Genomic DNA, 20,240 nt, shown 5'->3' on the forward strand with positions numbered 1-20,240 from the left:
TTCGCTCTTTCAAAAGATTACGAATTGCCTCATTAGATTAGATAACTGCAAAAGTGGTTGGGTTGCCGATATTGTTTGAGTGCTTAAACCTCGTTCGCTTTCCTCGCGGTTTCATCTTGATGTTCGCTCACTTGAGGTAACTACTGTACAACTAATGCACTGTAAAAGCTTGTATGTTTCATTATTTTCAGCCTGTAGTTTCAGCTATTGTTTCAACTGGGTAAAAAAGATGGCTAACATAGTTTATGTAACGAAAGCAGAGAAGATTGATTCAACACAAGGCAAGCAAGCATACTCGGCTCCGCGCTTGGCTTTGATTAGCTTAATGATTAGTAAAATTTACTGTGAGCCTTTATGCGCATTGTCGGATATATTTACATGGCAAAATGTTTTAAAACAGGGGTGGCCAAAGTCCGACCCGCGGGCCGAATCCGGCTCGAAATACGTTTTTCCACGCCTGTTGTTGCACAATGTGTTATTTTAGGCTCGCAGACACAAAGAAATGATACCAATTCAACTTTCATTTTTAACAAGGTTAGTGAAGGCAATACATTTCTCACAGACAAATACCAGGCGAGAAAAGTTAGTCATTGTTGCGTCATAATTACAAAATCAACTAGCCTATTATTGCATGAGACTCTAGTAAAGAGTGATCTAAATTTTAGATCACTTTACTATAGTCCTAAACCAGGGGTGTGCAACGTGCGGCCCACGAAGAAAAATTGTGCGACCCGCGAAGATGTGCCAATTTTGGTTTGTGTGCGGCCCGCGAAACGTGTTTATAATTTAGTTTAGTCAAGTAGTCTACGTGCGAACAATTCATTAGAGTGGATTATTGTACATTTCGCACCTTCTGTTAACAATTTTAGAAATCTCCCACCATCCACCGCTAATCCGATTGTATTTAATTATTTGGAAAGTCAGTAGATTAGAGGCACAAAATTGCACAGGGAATAGCTCAAACTATGAAACCGTATTCTGACGGTAATTTTGTGAAGCAGTGTCTTATCGATGTCGCAGAAGAAATGTGTCCTAAAAGGAAGAGTGAGTTCGAGAAAATAAGTCTTTCTCGGTGGACGATAGCGAGGCGTATGTAATGCATCCTGAGGAGAAAACTGAACTTACAGACCAATTTGAAAAATTATTGTATGAAGTTTTGGCTCGTTTCAAAGACTTCAAATCTTATTCTCTTCGCCATTTAACACAGACATTGACAAAGCACCAGCTGATATCCAACGAACTGATTGATCTTCAAGAGAAAACGGATTTGAAAGCAAAATATTTAAACATGAATCTTGGCGATTCTTACCGAAAACTTCTCAACCAAGATGACTTGAGATGACTACTCAAACCAAGATGACTACTGAACCAAGATGACCACATTTGAAAACATTCATGGCTTCAAAATTGGCTCTTTTTTGCTCAAAGTATTTGTGCGAAAATTTTTTTTCTGAAATGGAAGAAGTCGTCAGGAAAAGAAGCTAGCTGCAAATTTCTCACTGAACTCGTTTAAAGTCAGTGTGACAATAAATTTGAATAGCAGTTTTCTTCAGAAATTTATGCATCTTAACTTATTATTCCTGCAAAGAGATAAGGTCCCCTAATAATGCCATAAGAACAACATGAATAACAAAAAAACTACTTTTTTGTGTCTGCAACTACATAGAAAGCATATGTTAAATAAACGTGCGGCCCGCGGTTTCACCGAGATATTTATATCTGACCCTCCTGTAATAAAGGTTGCACACCCCTGTCCTAAACCAATGGTTCTCAACCTTTTTGTCTTGGCAAACCCTTTTTGGTGCCTCGAATGTCCTTTGTCGTAGACTCTTAAAACATTTTTATGTAAAGCTTTGGTATATCGCTTCTCCTAATCCTAATGGAATCAAATGTTTCATATTTTTCGAAGCGGCACACAAGAATTTCCTGAAATCGCTCCGCATTGATCAACAATCTGCTGTCTCAAAAGAATTAAGTTGAACATAGCCAACATATAGCCTTATTAAAAGATTTAACTCATTTACATATTTTTTTTTTAGTTAGTAAACCAAACTTTTGTGCGGTGTCGTTTGAAATTTCAAACGATGCATCGGAGAGTTGTAAGGTAGGTTACAGTTTGAGAATCACAATAATACACAAATAAAGCACAACCAATTTCTAAATTTCGTAATTTATCGATCATGCTGCAACCTCTGAAACTTTCACGGACCCCCTAAAATCGCCCTAAGATCTCCGTGGGGTCCGCGGACCCCGGGTTGAGAACCACTGATCTAAACAGTCAAGCATTCAATCATTTTCTTGCTAGCATATTCAACGACCGGTTTCGAGATTTTGCCGCAGTTCTAGAGGGCTTATTGTTATCCATTTCTTTCTGCTTGAACCCTGATGAGGCTCCAGCTCACCTGTAGCTAAATGAGCTTGAACGAAGTCGACAGTAACATCTTTCTTTTGTCCCTTTTTACCAGCAGCTGGATGAAAACAAATTTCCAGGAATGCAAAAGTATGCAAAGAAAATGTTGAGCTTGTTTGGCTCAACATACTTGTGTGAGCAGACGTTCTCGTTTATGAACTTAAACAACAAGAACCTTGAGATCGGCGCTGAACGAGTACTTGGTATTTTACGCTTGTCCACCACTAACCTAGTCTAACCAGACCAGATCTGGGTATTGAAATCGTCAGTTTTGTCATTTACATTAGCACAGCTGCGTTTTACAAAGTTTCTGGATGTGCTAATTTCTGATGGAAAAGCAGACAACTAACTTATCACATGTGATATGTAGCATATGTACCAAATAGTTAAATCTGCATATTGCTATATTGTATGAAAATGACAATAAGTAATATAACACCATATCACTATATATATCCACATTTTTTTACACAAAACGGACTGTCAGATTATCAGTGGATTGTCAGAGGCTGTTGGCCCGCGAGCACATTCGCATCTTCAAATCTGGCCCGCCTGTGAAAAAGTTTGGACCCTCCCCCTGTTTTAAAATATGGTTAAATGCATTTTTGAAATCTTTATTTGACGCATTAAGTCAGATCAAGTAGGCTATATTTCTGGAAATATTTTTCATGCTTTTGCAGACTAATTTGTAGCCTACTGTATTTGTCAGGGTTCTGCGAGGTTAAACATCTTGAAAATGAAAGCATACCGTACTTGCATTGTACTTTTTGTTTTTAGATAAACTAAGTTGGACAGTTTAAACAATGTTGCGTTTAAATTTCACTAACTGTAAAGGTATGTCAAAAAGAATGCTTCTGTTGAGTTTTGTTTTTCTACATCTATGTGTGTTTTCAAACGTGCAAAGCTCCAAACAAGTCACTTTGACTTGTGGCACTGATCTTGAGGAGGATGTAGTGATCGCAGTGCCAGGACATCCTGGAAAGCGATGGGCATCTGGTACTAAAGGTAAGGTCTCACAACGTTATATTATAAACAATTGTATTTTTATTATTTCCATGCAGATACACAATCTTGTTGAGGGTGGTGTTGAAGAACAGACTGCAGACCATGAAAACATATGACCAACGACTAACTTACATTATAATATGATCTCGAAATGGAGTAGGCTAGAAAGTTTACGCGTCATGTGTGGCAAGATTAAAGAGTAGCTTCTTCCTATTGCAGCGTCCTGTTGTACTACAAGTACACAAGTCATTGATACCAAGAGGTTAAAAAGAGAAACTCTTCACTCCAAGGTCTCCAGAGGCGTACATTTTCTTTGTAGAACTAAACTTGCTTATGACGACTCGTCACGACTAGATGGCGGCTGAGTGATGACTTTAGCTTACCACTTAATTTCGAATTGTTATTCATAAACAGTTAAACACAAATGGATCACCTCTTCATTATAGGGAGCTCACTGAACCGTGGTAGCTCAAATGTAGTTTCAGACTTCGTTTTACCAAGTTTATCTGCATAACTTTTAACGCGTTTGTTGTAAGTTATTTTCAGTTGGTGCAATTGGTTAAGTTACATCGTAAAGTCAAGTTTCAGTGTGTGTCTCGATAACAGCGTCGTGACTAGTAAAACTCTCCTCAAACGAGTATTAAAACAACAAACTTTCTCCCATTCCTGATGCATTTACGCAGTCAAATTACTTCAACGTAACTATCGGTGTAGAGGCTCTCCGAAATACATTGCTAGAACAATACCTTTGACTGGTATTTTCTGTCTGCTGTTGAAATAAAGCTGTTTGCTTGGCTGCAAGGTCAGCTACTTGTTTATATTGTCATGTAAATCGGCTTACACACACAATTTGCAATTCCAGGTAAATTTTTTCATAAAGTAAAAATCTGCCGGGTTGCTAACTTGCATTTTTCTATGATTAACTTTCGGATTCTCCAGTAGGTCTATCAGGAATAGCGCAAGTACCTATTATGAAAAGCATATAAAAACATGCAATTTAACTAAGTAGTGAAATTAACCGCTTATTGTAAGTCAGGCTTTTTTGTTTTTCAGAATAGTTTTATTTGTGGCCTGCCTAAAAATGTTTTATTTGCTAAGGCGATATGGGTGAGAAAGGAGAGAAAGGTGAAATTGGCGACAGTTACGAAGCGATACCTGAGTTGGAAAGAAAAGTCTTGTCTTTTGAAAGCCAACTCACTGCATTTCATCGAGGTGAACAACATCAAACTATCACTTATCCGCCAAAAGTACTGTAGCCTATACCTGTAACAAAGTGATGTTTTACTACAAAACTTTGATTGCCATTTCCCGTACAATGGTTGCTTATTCATTACCCTCTGCAACCGAGTTATTATGCTGTAGTGTACAGTGGCGTAGCCAAGGGGGTTTTGGAAGTTGCAACCCCCCCCCCCCTTTGACACGCGTGTGACATCACGATATTAAGAATGATGCTTCCAGTCTCTTTATGTCTCTAAAACAAAGTTTGTCTAATTTTAAACGAAACTGCAAAGAGCGAGTTTTGCCATTACCAAACATTCAAATATCTCAGCCAGGAATTAGCAACAAGAAAACATCGAGATCGACTTACAGTAGCTTTAGTTCCGAAAAATGCCGAAGAAAACATGATCTTATCCTTTTGCTATGCCACCAGACAGCACCATTTTACAGGAATATTCATACCCACATTTTTGTTGAAAATACTCTCAGAATGCACCAAAGTCAAAGTAATTTTTCAAAATTTTCTCGGGGAGGCCCCCCAGACCCCCGCCGCTGAGTGTCACCATACACGTACACACCATTGGACTTCGCCCGCCGGCCGTCAAAACCCCCTCTTTCAAAATTCCTGGCTACGCCACTAATAGTGTATGTTAAACATTTTTGAAGTTCTACCAACGTAATTTCGAATAAAACATATCACTATTTTCATTTGAATTTTAAGGGCAACGAGAAGCACAAAGGAGCCAAAGAAGAAATAAAAACCAAATTTTACAACTCAGGCAGCAAACTTCACAATTAGAGGAACAACTCAGAGAATCTGAAGGTAAACAATGGCTAGTTTTCAATTTATAAAAGTCCAACTACGGCAATTGTTTTTTTTTACGAATTGCATCTTTCGTAGCACTAGATGCTCTCTAAAAAACTAGATTCTAGAAATACACGGCTCGATAGAACCAGAGGTGCAGAACTTAACAAAGTATGGCTGCTTTATAATTGATTTAGCTCTATGACAACAGGTATCACATTAGCCAGAATGAAATTATTTTTTCACTAAATTTTCTTCCAGACATTTTCTTGTAAGATAACTGCAAAATTGCTTTTTTCAAAATAATAAAATCCTCAAGGCAAAACATTTGTGCAGATAGCCTACCTAAATACAAATACGATAACCTACGTAGCTAAGTAGGCTATATGTTCGCATTTTCTTTTTTCGAGTCAAGATTATTCTACCCAGAAGATTAATTATTTTTACATTGATCTATAAAGGACTGTTTTTTGGCTAGAAACCAATCTTCGGCTGGATATAAAAAATAAATAAAAATGTAAGCACTAGTTCGTCGCGTAGTGAAAAAAAACCTCATAAAAAACATTTTCAATTGCCAAGTCACAGAGTTTTTTAAACCCCGTTTTGAGTAGTCCTGGTCTGGTACGTAGGCTATGACTACAATTGCGTATGGTTGATGACAATTAATAATGTAGTCTCACGCGGCTGTTCCAGGTATTTTCTTTTCGTTTAATTGTTGCTGTAAATTACGCCTCGCAATTTTAATGATGTCAACAACCTGCGTGAAGTGCTCACCAACTAAGATCATGTTTAGTTTACGTCGTTGATAAAAGGTTGTTTGTGTTCATGCTTAAAAATAAGATTCATTCACGATAAAGTTGTAATCTACAACAGATTGATGATAGTTTTTTTTTTTTTCTTTCAGTTAAAATTGCAGAAATCAAGAATAATGTTTCCAGCATTCAAAATGCCACCACGAACCAGGGTAAGCTTACTTTCCGAATTTTTCTTTTGCTATACGATAACTTTTCCACCGTTTATTACTCCATTGTATTCCTTCTTCCTGGGAAGGCTTTTTCATTCTCTGGGGCTGAGGTTTATCTTTTACCGCCTCAAAAATCCCATGATCGGTCCCTCTTAATGTAGTGCACATAGTAGTAGGCTATTTTAAAGTAGTTTTCTAAAAAGTGATTGTGACTGACTTACAGGCTATAGTAGACTGCAGCAGATTTTGAGAAGAACCAATATTATTGCAGTAAATAAGTAATTGTTATAAATTAGTTGTCGCACTTTTATTGTTATCAGTTCACGGTCGGACCATCGATTCAGCAAACAGAGATTGTCAAGACCTGTTGGCATCAGGAATTACTAAAAACGGCATTTACAGAGTCCTAGTTGGTGAAAGTTTAGAATACATATACTGTGACATGGAATCAGATGGAGAAGGATGGACGGTTAGTGGTTTATGATGAAATAGGTTCGGTCCATAGCCAAGGTCATGGTTAGATCATAAAGTTGTCACAAATTTGAAGGTAAAAAATGAGACCAACGAGAGTTGAGATATTTTTTTACTTTGGTAAATATTTATCGCCATCCTCAAGTTGCAAAAATCAATTTGTTGCTAAACTTTAAGACAATGATTTACCAGAAAACACAAAAACAATAAATTATTTCTCAACATTACTAGGCTACTTATGTAGGCTATGCACTTTATTGTTGAAGAAAAAAAAATTGAATTTGTTCAACTATCACCGATGTAAGATACTTCAATAGCTTACAATTATTCCCACAAAGGTGAGTTGAGCTTTCCCTAGATAAATTATGTAAGAAAAACATCTCACAAAAGCCTATTCAGCCATTATTAGCTCGTAGCGTAAACGGTTGTGCAGTGTCACTTTTTCTGTTACTTGTGACAATGATGGACCCAATGCTTGGTCCACCCGAAAAGTCTTTTTGGTCCTTTTAAAATCTCATCCAAAATGTTTCTCCGAAATTTTTCTGTTTCTGCAAGCATTGGGACGATGAGACCTGTGTGATATCACCATAATAAAATAATAATAATAAATAAAGCAGAATCCCCTTAACATATCTACCTCTCAATAAGCGACGAATTTAATAAGCGATAGAGGCAAAGGCAGGTTAGTTGATACAAATTTTACATAAAATGCGTTTTTTCACGAAACGCTAGGTGTAGCAACGCAACTTTAGGTGCATATGAAAGCTCATTATAGGGTTACTTTTTCGCCAATTTTGGCTCCTTGCATTTAAATAGCAATCAGTTTATGCACCTTGGAATACAACATTCTATAATGTATCAACTAACCTTTCGAAAAGGTTAGTTGATACACTCTTAAGGTTAGTTGATACACACATTGCAGTCCAGCAGGTTAGCTGACGCATGGCTGTATTCAAGCAGAAAAATCAGGAAATAAATGTTCATGAGCAAAGCAGTGAGCAGTGTTTTTTTAAGGTGTTAAATTTCTCCAGCGGTTTCCCAAAATTTGGACTTGCAACTACAGTAGAAAAGTAATGGTTGTTTCTCGCTATGTCTTAAGCAAATATGGCTACTTTTTGGTATTTAAATGAAACACTTTGCGGTCTCTTAAAACTACTTAGCGGTCATCTAAACCAAACCTTAAAAAAACCTGGCAGTGAGTATTACCGTCCACAATAAAACACACCACACAAACGAATGCCCTTTTTGTAAGCAATTATATTGTCAGATTAGTAGGCCAAATCCCACTACTTCAAAGTGGGATTTGGCCTACTAATCTGACAATCTTGCTCCTTCTGGAAGACCCTCCTAAAGCATTGGGGTATGGCATTTTATAAAACTGTGGCATACCAGTTATGTCTGATACACAAACCATTTATTGAATTAATTTATACAAGATATTGAAATATTATCTGTAAAACATAATGCAACCTTTTCGGGCACATGCCAATACTTTTAAGTTTGCTATTTTTCCCATAGCAATTAAATTTTGGGGCACTAGCAGACTTGTCAAAATCTTGAGGGAACACTGCCCTTAACTATCACATCATTGACTTTGCCCAATACAATCTAGGCCTATCTTAAGGTTAGAGGGGATTGATGTAGATATTGCATAAAAATTGCCATAAAACCTTGATAATTTTGGTCATGCAGGTTAGTTGATACAGTGTCTCAACTAACCCATAAATTAATGCATCAACTAACCTTTTCTTAAAATTTTGAAAAACATAGATGTCATTGTGCCAACACAAGAGTTGGAAAACTTTTTCACTTGCACATTGTTACCTTGCCTCAAGATACCAAATCTCATCTATAAGTAAATATTGTTACAGACGGTTGTTCGCCTGGTCAAACGTCATGTAGAAACCGTTCGGGTCTACTGAATATTACGTCATGGAAATTCCTAAAACATGAGCCAAAATTGCACCATCGTCCGTAAGACTCGTGTCAATCCTGTTGAAACCGGTTTAAACATGAAATGTTGCGTCGCCTTTGAGTTATCACAAATTTTTCTGATTCATTCTCGAAGTTGTTTGTTGGAAGTCGGTCGCACATTTAACTGGTTTATTTGGTGCTTGCTAGCTGGACAAATTCTCCGTCTTTATCCAAGTAATCTGTATCGTAGTGACAGTTTTGAGGTGTAAGGCGTTGCACCAGTCATCTCGATAGCCGCGGGCTAATTTTACAGAAATACACTGTTTGAAAAGAAGTTCAAGTGTGTGTTTCTTCGGTCATTATATACAGACGAACGGATTCGGGAACTTTATGTTAAAATTTTCCCACAAAGAGATTATGGTTTACCGCTGTGACCAAATATTCTATCTTAACTCAACTTTCTCTAATTCATTGTAATGAAATTCTGATAAAAATTACAAAAAACTCTAAATTTCTAACTTTTTTCAATCTTTTCCAAATTAAGCAACTCTACGCTGCCAAATCTTTATGTGATATAATTATCATAACACTTGACCAGCTGATGGCAGTATTTCCCAAAAATATTGTTTATTTGTTTTTGTTTTGGGGGGTGTATCAACTAACCTGTTGTATCAACTAACCTGTCCTTGCCCTACCTTATTTGTCATCAAGTTGTGCAAACACTGGTAAAATTGAACAAAACTAGACTAAACAAAGAATAGAGTTTATGTTAGAAATAACAAAAACACGATAAATATAAAAACATTGTTTATTTGATCTGAAATACTTTTGAGTGGATGCCCTTTTGGATTTCAACAGTTAGTAGAAGTAGACGAACCAGGTTGTCACTGAACGTACATGATCTTCACCAGAATGATTTTTGAGTAGTAATTTTTGCAGTTCGAAAATATGTAGGCCTATTGTAAAATTTACACCACTGATTAGCCTACACTTGCCAATCGTCAAGATTGCTAAAGTAAACAGAGACTTGAGTGAAAATATACATGTTAAACCTCTTTCTACTAACATAACTGATAACTTCATCAACCTTATTTTATTGATTCAAATAACTTTGTATTAGTTTCAAAAACGTTATTTTGTGGCGAGGGGAGATTAAAATTTGAGAAAATTTTTGTCTCACTTCCGTGGTTACATCTGTGGCTTCCGGTCAACTCTCCCAGCATTCACTTGACAACAAATACTTACATGAAGGTGTTTCAAAAGCGTCAGCTGAATCGTTATCTGAACTTTGAAGAGAAGTGGGACGTGTACAAACGTGGCTTCGGCAACCTGGGTGGAGATTTTTGGCTTGGTGAATAATAATGAGTGTGTAGTTTCATTTTTTTTTTAAATTTATTGTAACGATAGAAATTTAGGCTATCACCAGCAGAAAATTATTCTCAGCAGACAATTCACTGAGACTTTTTTCTTTCGAAATTTAAAAGATCATTTGTAGCCTTGTAGAAATGAAGAAAAATGTGACTGAAGAATTAGTAAAAAGTTGACGTTGTACAAAAGTTGACGTTGTACAATGTACAAACGTTACCTAATTGTTCTACAAGAATACTTCAATCAAATATCCACAAATAGTAGGCTAGTTAAAACCAGGGGCGTAGTTACGGGGAGGGGGGAATCTCCCCCCGAAATATGTTGATTAATCATTTCACCTTCTGTTACAGCATCATTTTAAAGAGTTTTGGGCTATAGGCCTACTATGGATTTAGGCTAAACGCATGCTTTCAGAAAGCGCAAGTTTAAGTTTTTTTTTTAACATTTTGTGGGAGAGGCCCCTTCTGCGTGTTTCGCTTGACTCGTTGCCGGGCTCACTGGCATATGCAAAAATACTTATTTGCCCCCCCACCCACAAAATTTTTTTGGCTACGCTCCTGGCTGAAATGTTTGGTCAATAGACGGCTACCGCAACTAATATTTTAGTGTAAGCTAGTCTACATCTTCATGGCTGAATATAAGCCTACTAGTTGACGGCCGTAGGCAGTGTACAATTGATATATATTGAAGAGTTACTCATATTGTGTGCGATCTGAGATTTCGTTGAAACTTTAGAGTATCACTTTAGATTTGTGCTTTCTTTTCAATCCAAGGTCTAGATATCATTGAAAAGATAACAAGAGATCGAAGTTGCAAACTACGTGTTGATGTTTGGGATACCATCAGCAACAATCACCAATTTGCAACATACAGGTATAACAACTAAACTACATTAGCGTATAGTAAAGTAGACCTACATAATGGGTATAAGCCGGCAATAAGAAACAATTTAATGGGTTGGCATCTGCTTATAGGTCTGTATACTTGTAGTCGCAATTTAAACCATTCAAGAATGTTATTTCTTGAAAACAACTGCATCATGTTGATTTGGGAAATTTCATAAAATGATTCCTCAAATTTCAGATAATTTTATGGTTGCCGAAATCAACGTAATACCAGTACCAGTTGTTAATAAACAAAATTATCTCAATACAATTTTGATAGCCTATATGTCCCTGTAGCCTGCAAAATATAGCTCATCAATGTGAGTGTGCCAAATGGGAAATTCTGCAGTTTATATTTCGTTTAGCCTAATTTGTAATATCAAGATCGATTTTCTCTCCAAAGATCATATTCGTTGTACGAAGGTAGCAACTAGCCTAACACATATAAAATGAACAGGTAACAGTAGACCTACTAACATGACCGTTGAGAGGATATATTGGGCCCTGTAGGCTACCAATGAGGGATTCTTGGGCCAAATCAAGACATTTGTAGGAAACGCACTGAATCTAAAGAATAAGCTGTGGTTTCTTCATGTTATTGAGACCCTTGAAAAGGTTTTGGGCCCCTAAAATTTATTCCCGGCCCAAAAATATTTTCTGGAGCGCCCAGTCAACGCTACTGCCTGGCAGTGCCTGCTAATACTAACTGATCACTAACTATAATGGACAACGACTGGCAGTGGCTTTCATATGGAGCATTGTGGTCTATCAAGAAAAAAAGTGTTTTAGCCATTTCGCCCTTCTCACTGCAGGCTATTTATCTCAATCATTCAATATTTTTTGACATTATTTATCAGGAAATTCAGTATCGCGGACGAGAGCGACAACTACAGGTTACGTGTGAGTGGATACAACGGCACAGCTGGTGATGGCCTGACTGAAAGCTCAAAAGATGGTGGCATCCATCATAACATGCAGTTCTCCACAAGAGACAGAGACAACGATATCACGTAAGCTTTTATTTGATTAGATATCTACAGGGCCGTGTGAGCACCATCTTGCCCCCCCCCCCCGAAATCTACTAGTGGGCCGCTAGTTTGTAATGGCTCTTAAAAGTATGACTAGAAAGCGTAAAGTTATGGCCGTAAAATCTTTTAATATAGGGAGAAAATTCACATTTATTCAGTGGCGTACGCAGGATTTTCTCAAAGGTGGGGGGCATTCAAAATTTTTTTTCGAATCAAAAAGAAAACAAATTGAAAAAACATCCATTTGCCAATGATAAATAGTAAGTAATATTGTGTAAGATTAGCCTACCATACTCAGCTTGCATTGGCGATAATTTGTTAGCTTGCAACAACTAATTTACTCAATTGGATAGATTTTGTACTGAAAAAAAAAAGGTGATATAAAACTTTGGACGTCGCATATAACGTTTTACGTAGACGACGAAGTGAGCTTACTCAACCCAATGAACCACGCATAGCCCATTGACGATGCGCTTAGTGGCGGGCGCAGGATTTTGTTACAGGGGGAGGGGAGCGTTCGATATAACTTGACATTTTTTTTTCTCAAGAGTAGCCTAATGCTACTTTATAGTCTGACCAAGTTTTAATGCAGCCGACGCTATTTGTTGGTGAAATACAAACCCTCACGGTCTTTGCATATGTCACTGTACTTTTGGATTGAATTATTAGATATATGAATATGAAAAGCATGATAGTAGGCCTAAACGGATGTAAAAAGTGGAATAGTTCGATTAACAAGGCAATGTCCTTAGATTAAAGTATAAATCGCACCTCTCTGTGAAAGTTTAAATATCGATAGAAATTTATTACGGTACTATCTTACTCTGAATATATAGCCTACAAAGAAAACTAAAATAAATAAAGATTTTACAAGACCATTTTCAGAGGATAATTTAGCACTGAAAAAGGCCGTCTCTAAAACAAGTAATTGCATCACTCTTGAAATACAAAACTAAAAACTAGAGAAAAGAATGACGCAGTGTTCATCTTAAAACAAACAAGACGCTGGGTTGAATGCAGAACAGCCTACTTAAACAAGGTACCGGTAGTTACAAAAAATTTGGCGACGTGGAGTTTCCTTCCGTATGCCAGGGAGGGGGCTCCCACCTAAACTGTTTTTGAATTAAACAAAATCATTTCGAATGTAAAAGTATACGCTGGATAATCCCTGTTTAACGCTTCTGAATGCTATTATTGAACAATCGACGCATTGTCGTCGTGTGGAGGGCTGGAGGCTTGCGAGCACCGAAGAATCTGTCAGGCAAACAAGGTCATGGAACTCTCATACTTTGAATTGACTACAGATGAGCTACAGAAAGACTAAGATTGATGCAACCTCGGGCATCACGCCAAAGCTTATACAGCGCTGAATAAAGAAAAACATGTTCTTTCTTAATAAGGCTTCAAAAGCAATAATATTAGCCTACAGTTATTTTGATGTTCACGTGCGCTCACATAACGTAGCAGATTATACAACATTCTAAACGACTCATTGTAAGCTATACTCGCAAACGATTAAAACAAGAAAGATGATGAACATGGTAAGACAGTGAGTTCACACTCACTGCGTTGATAACATAAATAACTTTAAAAATCTGATTGATGGCTCGACAGTATTTTATGTGCAATTAATTTAGCCGAGACCCATAAATAGTTGCGCGATTAAACAGCTTACTTTTGTTAATTTTGTAGTGGCAGACAGAATTGTGGTGCAAGTTTCCTGGGAGGATGGTGGTTCAATGCATGTTATGAATCATGTTTGAACTGCAGGGAAAGAAATTTCTATTGGAAAACTGACCAATTGCAATCTTCAACAATGAAGTTTCGTTGCAACTGAAGGCTTGTGGCAATGATATGAATCTTGAGAACTACAGATGTTGTTATTTAAACAACAATCAGTCATTAACTTATGTGTTAGGTCTATATCAGCTTTGTGGAAATGCTATCATATTTGTAGAATAGCATAGTAGGGGAAGGGAAGGTAATTTGATACGGAAGGTAATTTGATACACCCCCTTTGCAGAAATGTACAAAATATATTAGTTAAAAATACTCTCATCAAGTGGAAAATCGGTGAAAATAATGCCTACAAAAATGATACCATGCAGATGCAGCTAACTTGTGCTTTTGTGGCATAACATTGTAAAAGTGTATTTTTTGCGTATTTTCGTAAAATTTTTAACTCATGATTATTTTCGTCTGAAAAATTAAAGAAAAGTTCTTGAAAGATGAAACCAAACACACAGAAAAGTTCCTGAAAGATGAAACCAATTGACAGTTTATTGATAAGGCTTCAAGGGCATGTCAGTTTTTTTGCAATGTACATCCAAGCATACAAAAATCAAAATTTTATAACTTTTTTTGAAAAAAGTAAATTGATACATATGGAGAAGATAAAGTATTTTAAATTCTTTTTTGTGACTGTAATAAATGTTGTCATTGATCTAGTTGATTTAAATAAGTTGTTCTTTATTAGCTAGACCTGCTACTTTTGGAAAAAAACTATTAACGCTATCTGCTGTCAAAAAATGAGAACAGTGCAAAAGCACCCTCCTTGAATAAGAACTCCAGCCAATCATCATTCCCATGTCCAATTGTCCATCCCGCTGTAGAAGCTTCGCCGCACACATAGGCCTCAACAGTCATCCTTGCACCCAAGCACGCCAACCACATATCAAATTTTCATTTATTGCTTTGCTGTGAAAGGGGCATTCTGTGTTAGTTTTACTGTTTCAAATTACCTTCATTTGAGTGACGTTTTTAAAATTTCAATTAAATAAAAAAGTCACAAAAATAGAACAATGGAAATGTTTTTAAAAAGTGTGTAAGGGATCAGACTTTCATTTCAGCTAAAAATCAATAGTTTGTGTCACGTAATTTTCAGTTAACAGGTAAAAATGTTGAAAGTGTATCAAATTACCTTCCCTTCCCCTACACTGCAGGCCTAATGTGCTTTTTGTGAGCTACAAACAAAAGTATTCGTCATTCGTAAGCAGTAGGGTATGTACTTTTGGTCAAAGAGCTTTTTGAAACAACAAAGTTTTGATTTTGTCATAATGTTTAACAACAGTCAAGATTTGTCCAAAATACAATATTGTCCAAAAAAATGTTTTAATATATTTTGGGGAAAGAAGAAAATCTTAGGCTCGCAAGCACAAAAGAAATCAAGAAAACATCATTAATCAACAAGGAAAAGCATTAAATTGTGACAAATTGGCTTGTTTCCGAATCGCCAAACATAGCCTAGTACTGCTCATGATTATTTGACTATATAGGATATTAACTAACAACCAAACTATAAGATGTCATTGCGAATGCGTTTATAAACATTTCTGGCTCTGATACCTTGAAGCATGATTACTGATTAGGCCTACTTCGACTACTAACTATGAAATCCAGCTAACATGCTTTAAACAGCTTAACTTTACTTACAAAAATAACGACGCTATGATGTGCAAAATAGCCGATTCTCGTATCAAAATAATTGTCACACAATTAAGATTGAATCTTGAACAATCCCAGATTGCCGCCTTGTTTCAAAAGTGTAGGCTGCGGAGTCATCTTTTCTCTACCCTTGCTCCACTCCGACAACAAAGTTTGTGACTCCAAATCCACTTGACAACAAAATTTGTGACTCCAAATCCACTCCAGCTCTAAATATTTTAGGAATATTGGTTGGTTTTGAATCTTTATCCTCGGACTGGCAAAGCCTTGATTGGTTATCTGGTAGTTTCGCATACTTGTAGAGGCTCTTGACGCAGGGCCGGTTACCGAGATTGGCAGAGTAAAGTTTTCCGATTGTTCAAGTGTTGTTGGCGGGGAGTTATTCCATTCACTAGGTGCCACTGAATGGAGGGCAGTCCTGAAATGCGTTGCTCAAGCGCACACCCCGAGAGTCAAACTAGCGCCACGTGATCTTGAGCCGGGCGTGCAACCACTGAGCTAACCTCCAAACTCCATTGTAATTACCGTGCATAACTGCAGATAGGACGCCACTGCTTCAATGTAGGCTACTGTAAGTGTTTCGCCACTGTTTCATCAGTGCAGTAAACGTAGCCTAGACTAAACTTGAGCGCCTTATTAGCCTACTATATAAGCACTAAGCAGTGTACAATACATGTGTGTTAATATGAAGATTAACGCTAAAAAGATTAAATCAATGATAATCTCAAAATCACCAGACACTCCAGTAACTTACTCCAAATTATAATTGACAATGAAAATATACAAAAAGTAAAATTATTTTCTTATCTTGACATTTAATAACTGAAGATGGGAGGTGTGAACATGAAATTCTAAGACGGATAGAAATTGCAAGAACTATATTTGGAAAAATGAAAAATGTTTTAATCAATCAAAGTTTAAATTTATCCATTCGTAAAAGGATACTAAAATGCTATATCTGGTCAACCCTTTTATACAACTCTGAAACTTGGACAGCATCACAAAAAATGGAAAAACGGATCGATGCCTTCGAGCTCTGGTCATACAGGTAAATGTTAAAAATTTCAAGGAAACAAAAAATCACTAACGATAAAATATTATCCAAATTCAATTCAAGTAAAATTCTCTTACAAATAGTCAAAAGAAGAAAATTGAAGTATTTCGGACACACAATAAGGCAAAACTCGTTGCAAAGATCATTAATAGAAGGAAAGATAAATGGTAAAAGAAACAAAGGTAGACCAAGAATGATTTGGACATCAAACATCACTAAATGGACAAAATTAAGTTATGAAAAAGCAGTACGAACAGCTCATGGTCGAGAACAATGGCGCATGGTATCCATCCAACCCTCAATACGAGGAAGGAACATAATGATGATGACGATAAGCAGTGTTGTACGTTGACGCCGTCAACTTTTTGTTGACGCTGAGACTAGCGCCGACAGTTTATTTTTTAATTGACGGAAGTGATAGCGCCGTCAATTATTTTGCCGATTTTAAGCGTCATGCGCTATGCGTCATTTTTTGTTTTCATAGAAAATCTCGTTTCACAATGAGAGATTCACAATGTATTCCGGCCAGCACGACTCATCCGAATTACCGGCGTTCGCGTTGGTTGGAATGGCTACCTGGAATACAAGCGGAAGAAGTTCGCCAAATGGTGATTAGTGATTACTCATATCGTGACTCGTGAGCAGTATCGAGAGCGAGGGATCAGTCAATGAGCGAGCGAGGTCTTCACCATTGATTCGTTTATTGACTTATTTTTAACTGAATAGCACTGAACGACAGAATCCAACAAGAACACCAAATGAAAACACCAGAACAACTGACGATTCCAGAAACTCAGTACAATACGTTGTCGTCCTAATGGTGACCTTGACTTCAGAAATTAAGAATTCTTCTGAGTAGGCTTAATACTGAGTTAAAACTGAATAGCGCTAAGTCAGACTAAGTAATAAAAGTGAGTCAAGAATCATGGTAATAGTTGCTTAAGAAGGATCCTAGTCTTGATTGGGAAAGCACTACTGTGCGCATTGCAAACGCTGTACAAACCATACAATGTAATATAACGGCAAATTTACGTAGGCTATCCACGAAGCACTAGTCAGAATGCGATTAGGCATTCTTCCAAAAATCATTGTTTACAGACAGGGATGGAAGAACCATTTTAAAGGTAGGTGGGCCCAGAGGCGCAGCAGTCAAAGTCACTTCAATTGTCCGAAAATTCTGAAAATCATCTCTCGAGGCAGATCTCATTTTCAGACTAAGATCATGGAAGCCTTAAGAATTAAACGCCATAATCCATCTCTCAACCGGCAGTTATTCGCCTGCGGCTCATCGTTCCTTTTGTGTGTGTTCTACAGTAATTAATTGTTTGTCCAATGCCAGTAGTCTACACTTCATGTGATCTGTTTCCCACCGCATAATTTACTCGTAATCATTCTTGTATCATTTGTTCAGTTTGTGCTTTTCAGTCCAGAGTGTCGTTAGACTACAGTTACAGATAGTGCAAAGTCAAATTTATCTTCCAATTTTTCATTTTATGTGTATTGCAGATTTAATTCCTGATGAGGACACACGTACGTGTCGAAAACGTTTGAGTTTATTTTAATTGTGTTATATTTTTTGTGTGTAATAAAGTATGTTAAACCCGCTAAGGTTACCTGTACTATGTTTTATTTTTCTATGCCTTGTTTTAGTGCTGTACAAAATATGGCGATGAACACACAAATAAAAAAGAAACAATACACACACAGTTATTATAATACCACCTGGGATAAATAATCTGCAGCATTATACACTATACAGTAAGCTGTGCACATATTTAACAGCCGCAGCACCAATATGCAAATATAATACTGGCATCAACAATGCACAGCTAATTACCACAAAGTTTCAATACCAGGAGTATACCGGTACTGGTATATACACATATTTAACTGTTAGCAAAGTTATCCGGGAGTAACAGCCTGCAGTATTATGTGCATACACAACAGCTGCACCACCAATATACAAATATAATAGGCCTAGGCCTACTGGTATCAAACAACAACAAGGTTCCTTCAACTGTCACTATAAAGGTGACTGCTATTGTATTACCCTACACTTGAAATTTTTTCCTAAAATAGTTAATAATACGATCATTGAAAGCAATAAATTCTTGGCAAATTAAGGTAAGATCAGCCTGATCGATCAAGTTTTTGTGAATGTGTTCAACTGTTCATCCTATGGTTGATGTGCTCTTGGGTTAATCTGCTTTTTAAGTAATTTTTCATCAGTCTGTGGCACGAAAAAGACATTTTTGCAGTACCGTAGCATTAAACATAGGCTCTTCCAGGTAAAACAGTATCAGTTTTGATAGATTTATGTAAATGCTTTATCTATTTTAACAGCTTGAGTTCGTTTTCAAGAAAATTAAGATCAATATCCCCAACTAGCCTGGTTTAAGTGCCTTCTTTTAGAGACAAAGTTGCTGCATCCTCTACCCTTGCTGCAGCTAAAATTACTTTCTCTATATCACAAAAAACTGCAGGTTATCTTGATCAAATGTTTCGCTATCTTTTCAAAAATATTTGGCTTTCAAAAGTGGGTGGGCCAGGCTCACCCAGAAAATAAAGTAGGTGGGCCCAGGCCCACGAGGCCCACGTGGTTCCTCCATCTCAGTTTACAGATCTCTAAATTCAATTCCTAAGATTTCTAAGCGAGACGCAGGATGGCGCTAAAAGCCTCGCGTGACGTCAGAGAGAGTACTCGGGCGCTGCAAGGTTTAAATATTTTTTGTGGGAATTAATCACTCAATCATTTTATTTTTTGTCATTAACGCGTCCGGGACAAAAAAGATACTAACTACAAAAATCGATATAAACCTAAGTTACCAGCCGTTGATGAACGGGAAAAATTGGCAAAACCTTGAAAGGTTTTAAACGTGCCTGAATGGAAAATCATGTAGTAAGTTATGTCTGCAGTTAGCACGGCCACAAACCCCCCCCCCCCCCCAAAAAAAAAACAAAAAAAACAGAGAGAAGCACACATGTATTGATGAATGACAGCCTAATGAAAAGTGTTGTGGATTAAATTTGCCAGTTTTAATATTGATGTTTCGTCTTGCTCAGTTCTAATAATTGAAGGTCGTTTCTCGGGGTGTGCGCTTGAGCAACGCACGTTAAGGACTGCTCTCCACTCAGCGTCATCTAATGGATGGAATAATTTCCCGGCAACAAGACTTCAACAATCGGAAACTTCGCTCTGCCAATCTCGGTGACCGGGCCTGCGTCAATTATTCAAAGCCTCTACAAGTAGGTTATGCGAAACTTCAAGGATTAAGCTCTCAAAAAAGCTTTCCTAGTCCGAGGATAAAGATTCAATCAATCAATCATGTGGATAAGCAATCATAATATTACCAATACTCATACTTTATTACTCATGTCTCATACTTTATACGCATACTTTAATAGTTATACTTAGCCTAATCGACGTAACTTTATATCAAAGCACGCAAGACATAACTTCTCTGGGTATAATTGGATTTCTGCAAGATAATGATGTTGTTCTTGCTTGTTTGTTTTATTTGTTTTTGTCATTGTTTTGTGCCTACCGGTAGTCAAGTTGTAACTATTTTATGAGTCGTGCAAGGCCTGGTGCGTTGCGCTTGAAATGGCTTAATTTTCCCGTGGTAGGATTTCTTTGTGGGGTTTTCTCTGCTTGCCTTGCTTGCTATGAGCTAA

General features: G+C 37.1%; 1 protein-coding gene across 1 annotated transcript; it reads left to right on the forward strand.

Annotated features, from left to right (window-relative positions):
- Window positions 1-3,308: 3,308 nt before the first annotated feature.
- LOC145772674 (ficolin-1-like) lies at window positions 3,309-15,161 on the forward strand. The gene is made up of 9 exons (XM_082584543.1): window positions 3,309-3,415; window positions 4,514-4,627; window positions 5,355-5,456; window positions 6,343-6,402; window positions 6,723-6,871; window positions 10,039-10,138; window positions 10,929-11,028; window positions 11,897-12,049; window positions 13,760-15,161. The coding sequence occupies exons 2-9, from the start codon at window positions 4,519-4,521 to the stop codon at window positions 13,902-13,904; spliced, it is 918 nt and encodes a 305-aa protein (XP_082440669.1). The 5' UTR covers window positions 3,309-3,415; window positions 4,514-4,518; the 3' UTR covers window positions 13,905-15,161.
- Window positions 15,162-20,240: the final 5,079 nt, after the last annotated feature.

Source organism: Aplidium turbinatum, chromosome 6 (assembly GCF_918807975.1).
Source record: "Aplidium turbinatum chromosome 6, kaAplTurb1.1, whole genome shotgun sequence".
Lineage (NCBI taxonomy): Eukaryota > Metazoa > Chordata > Ascidiacea > Aplousobranchia > Polyclinidae > Aplidium > Aplidium turbinatum.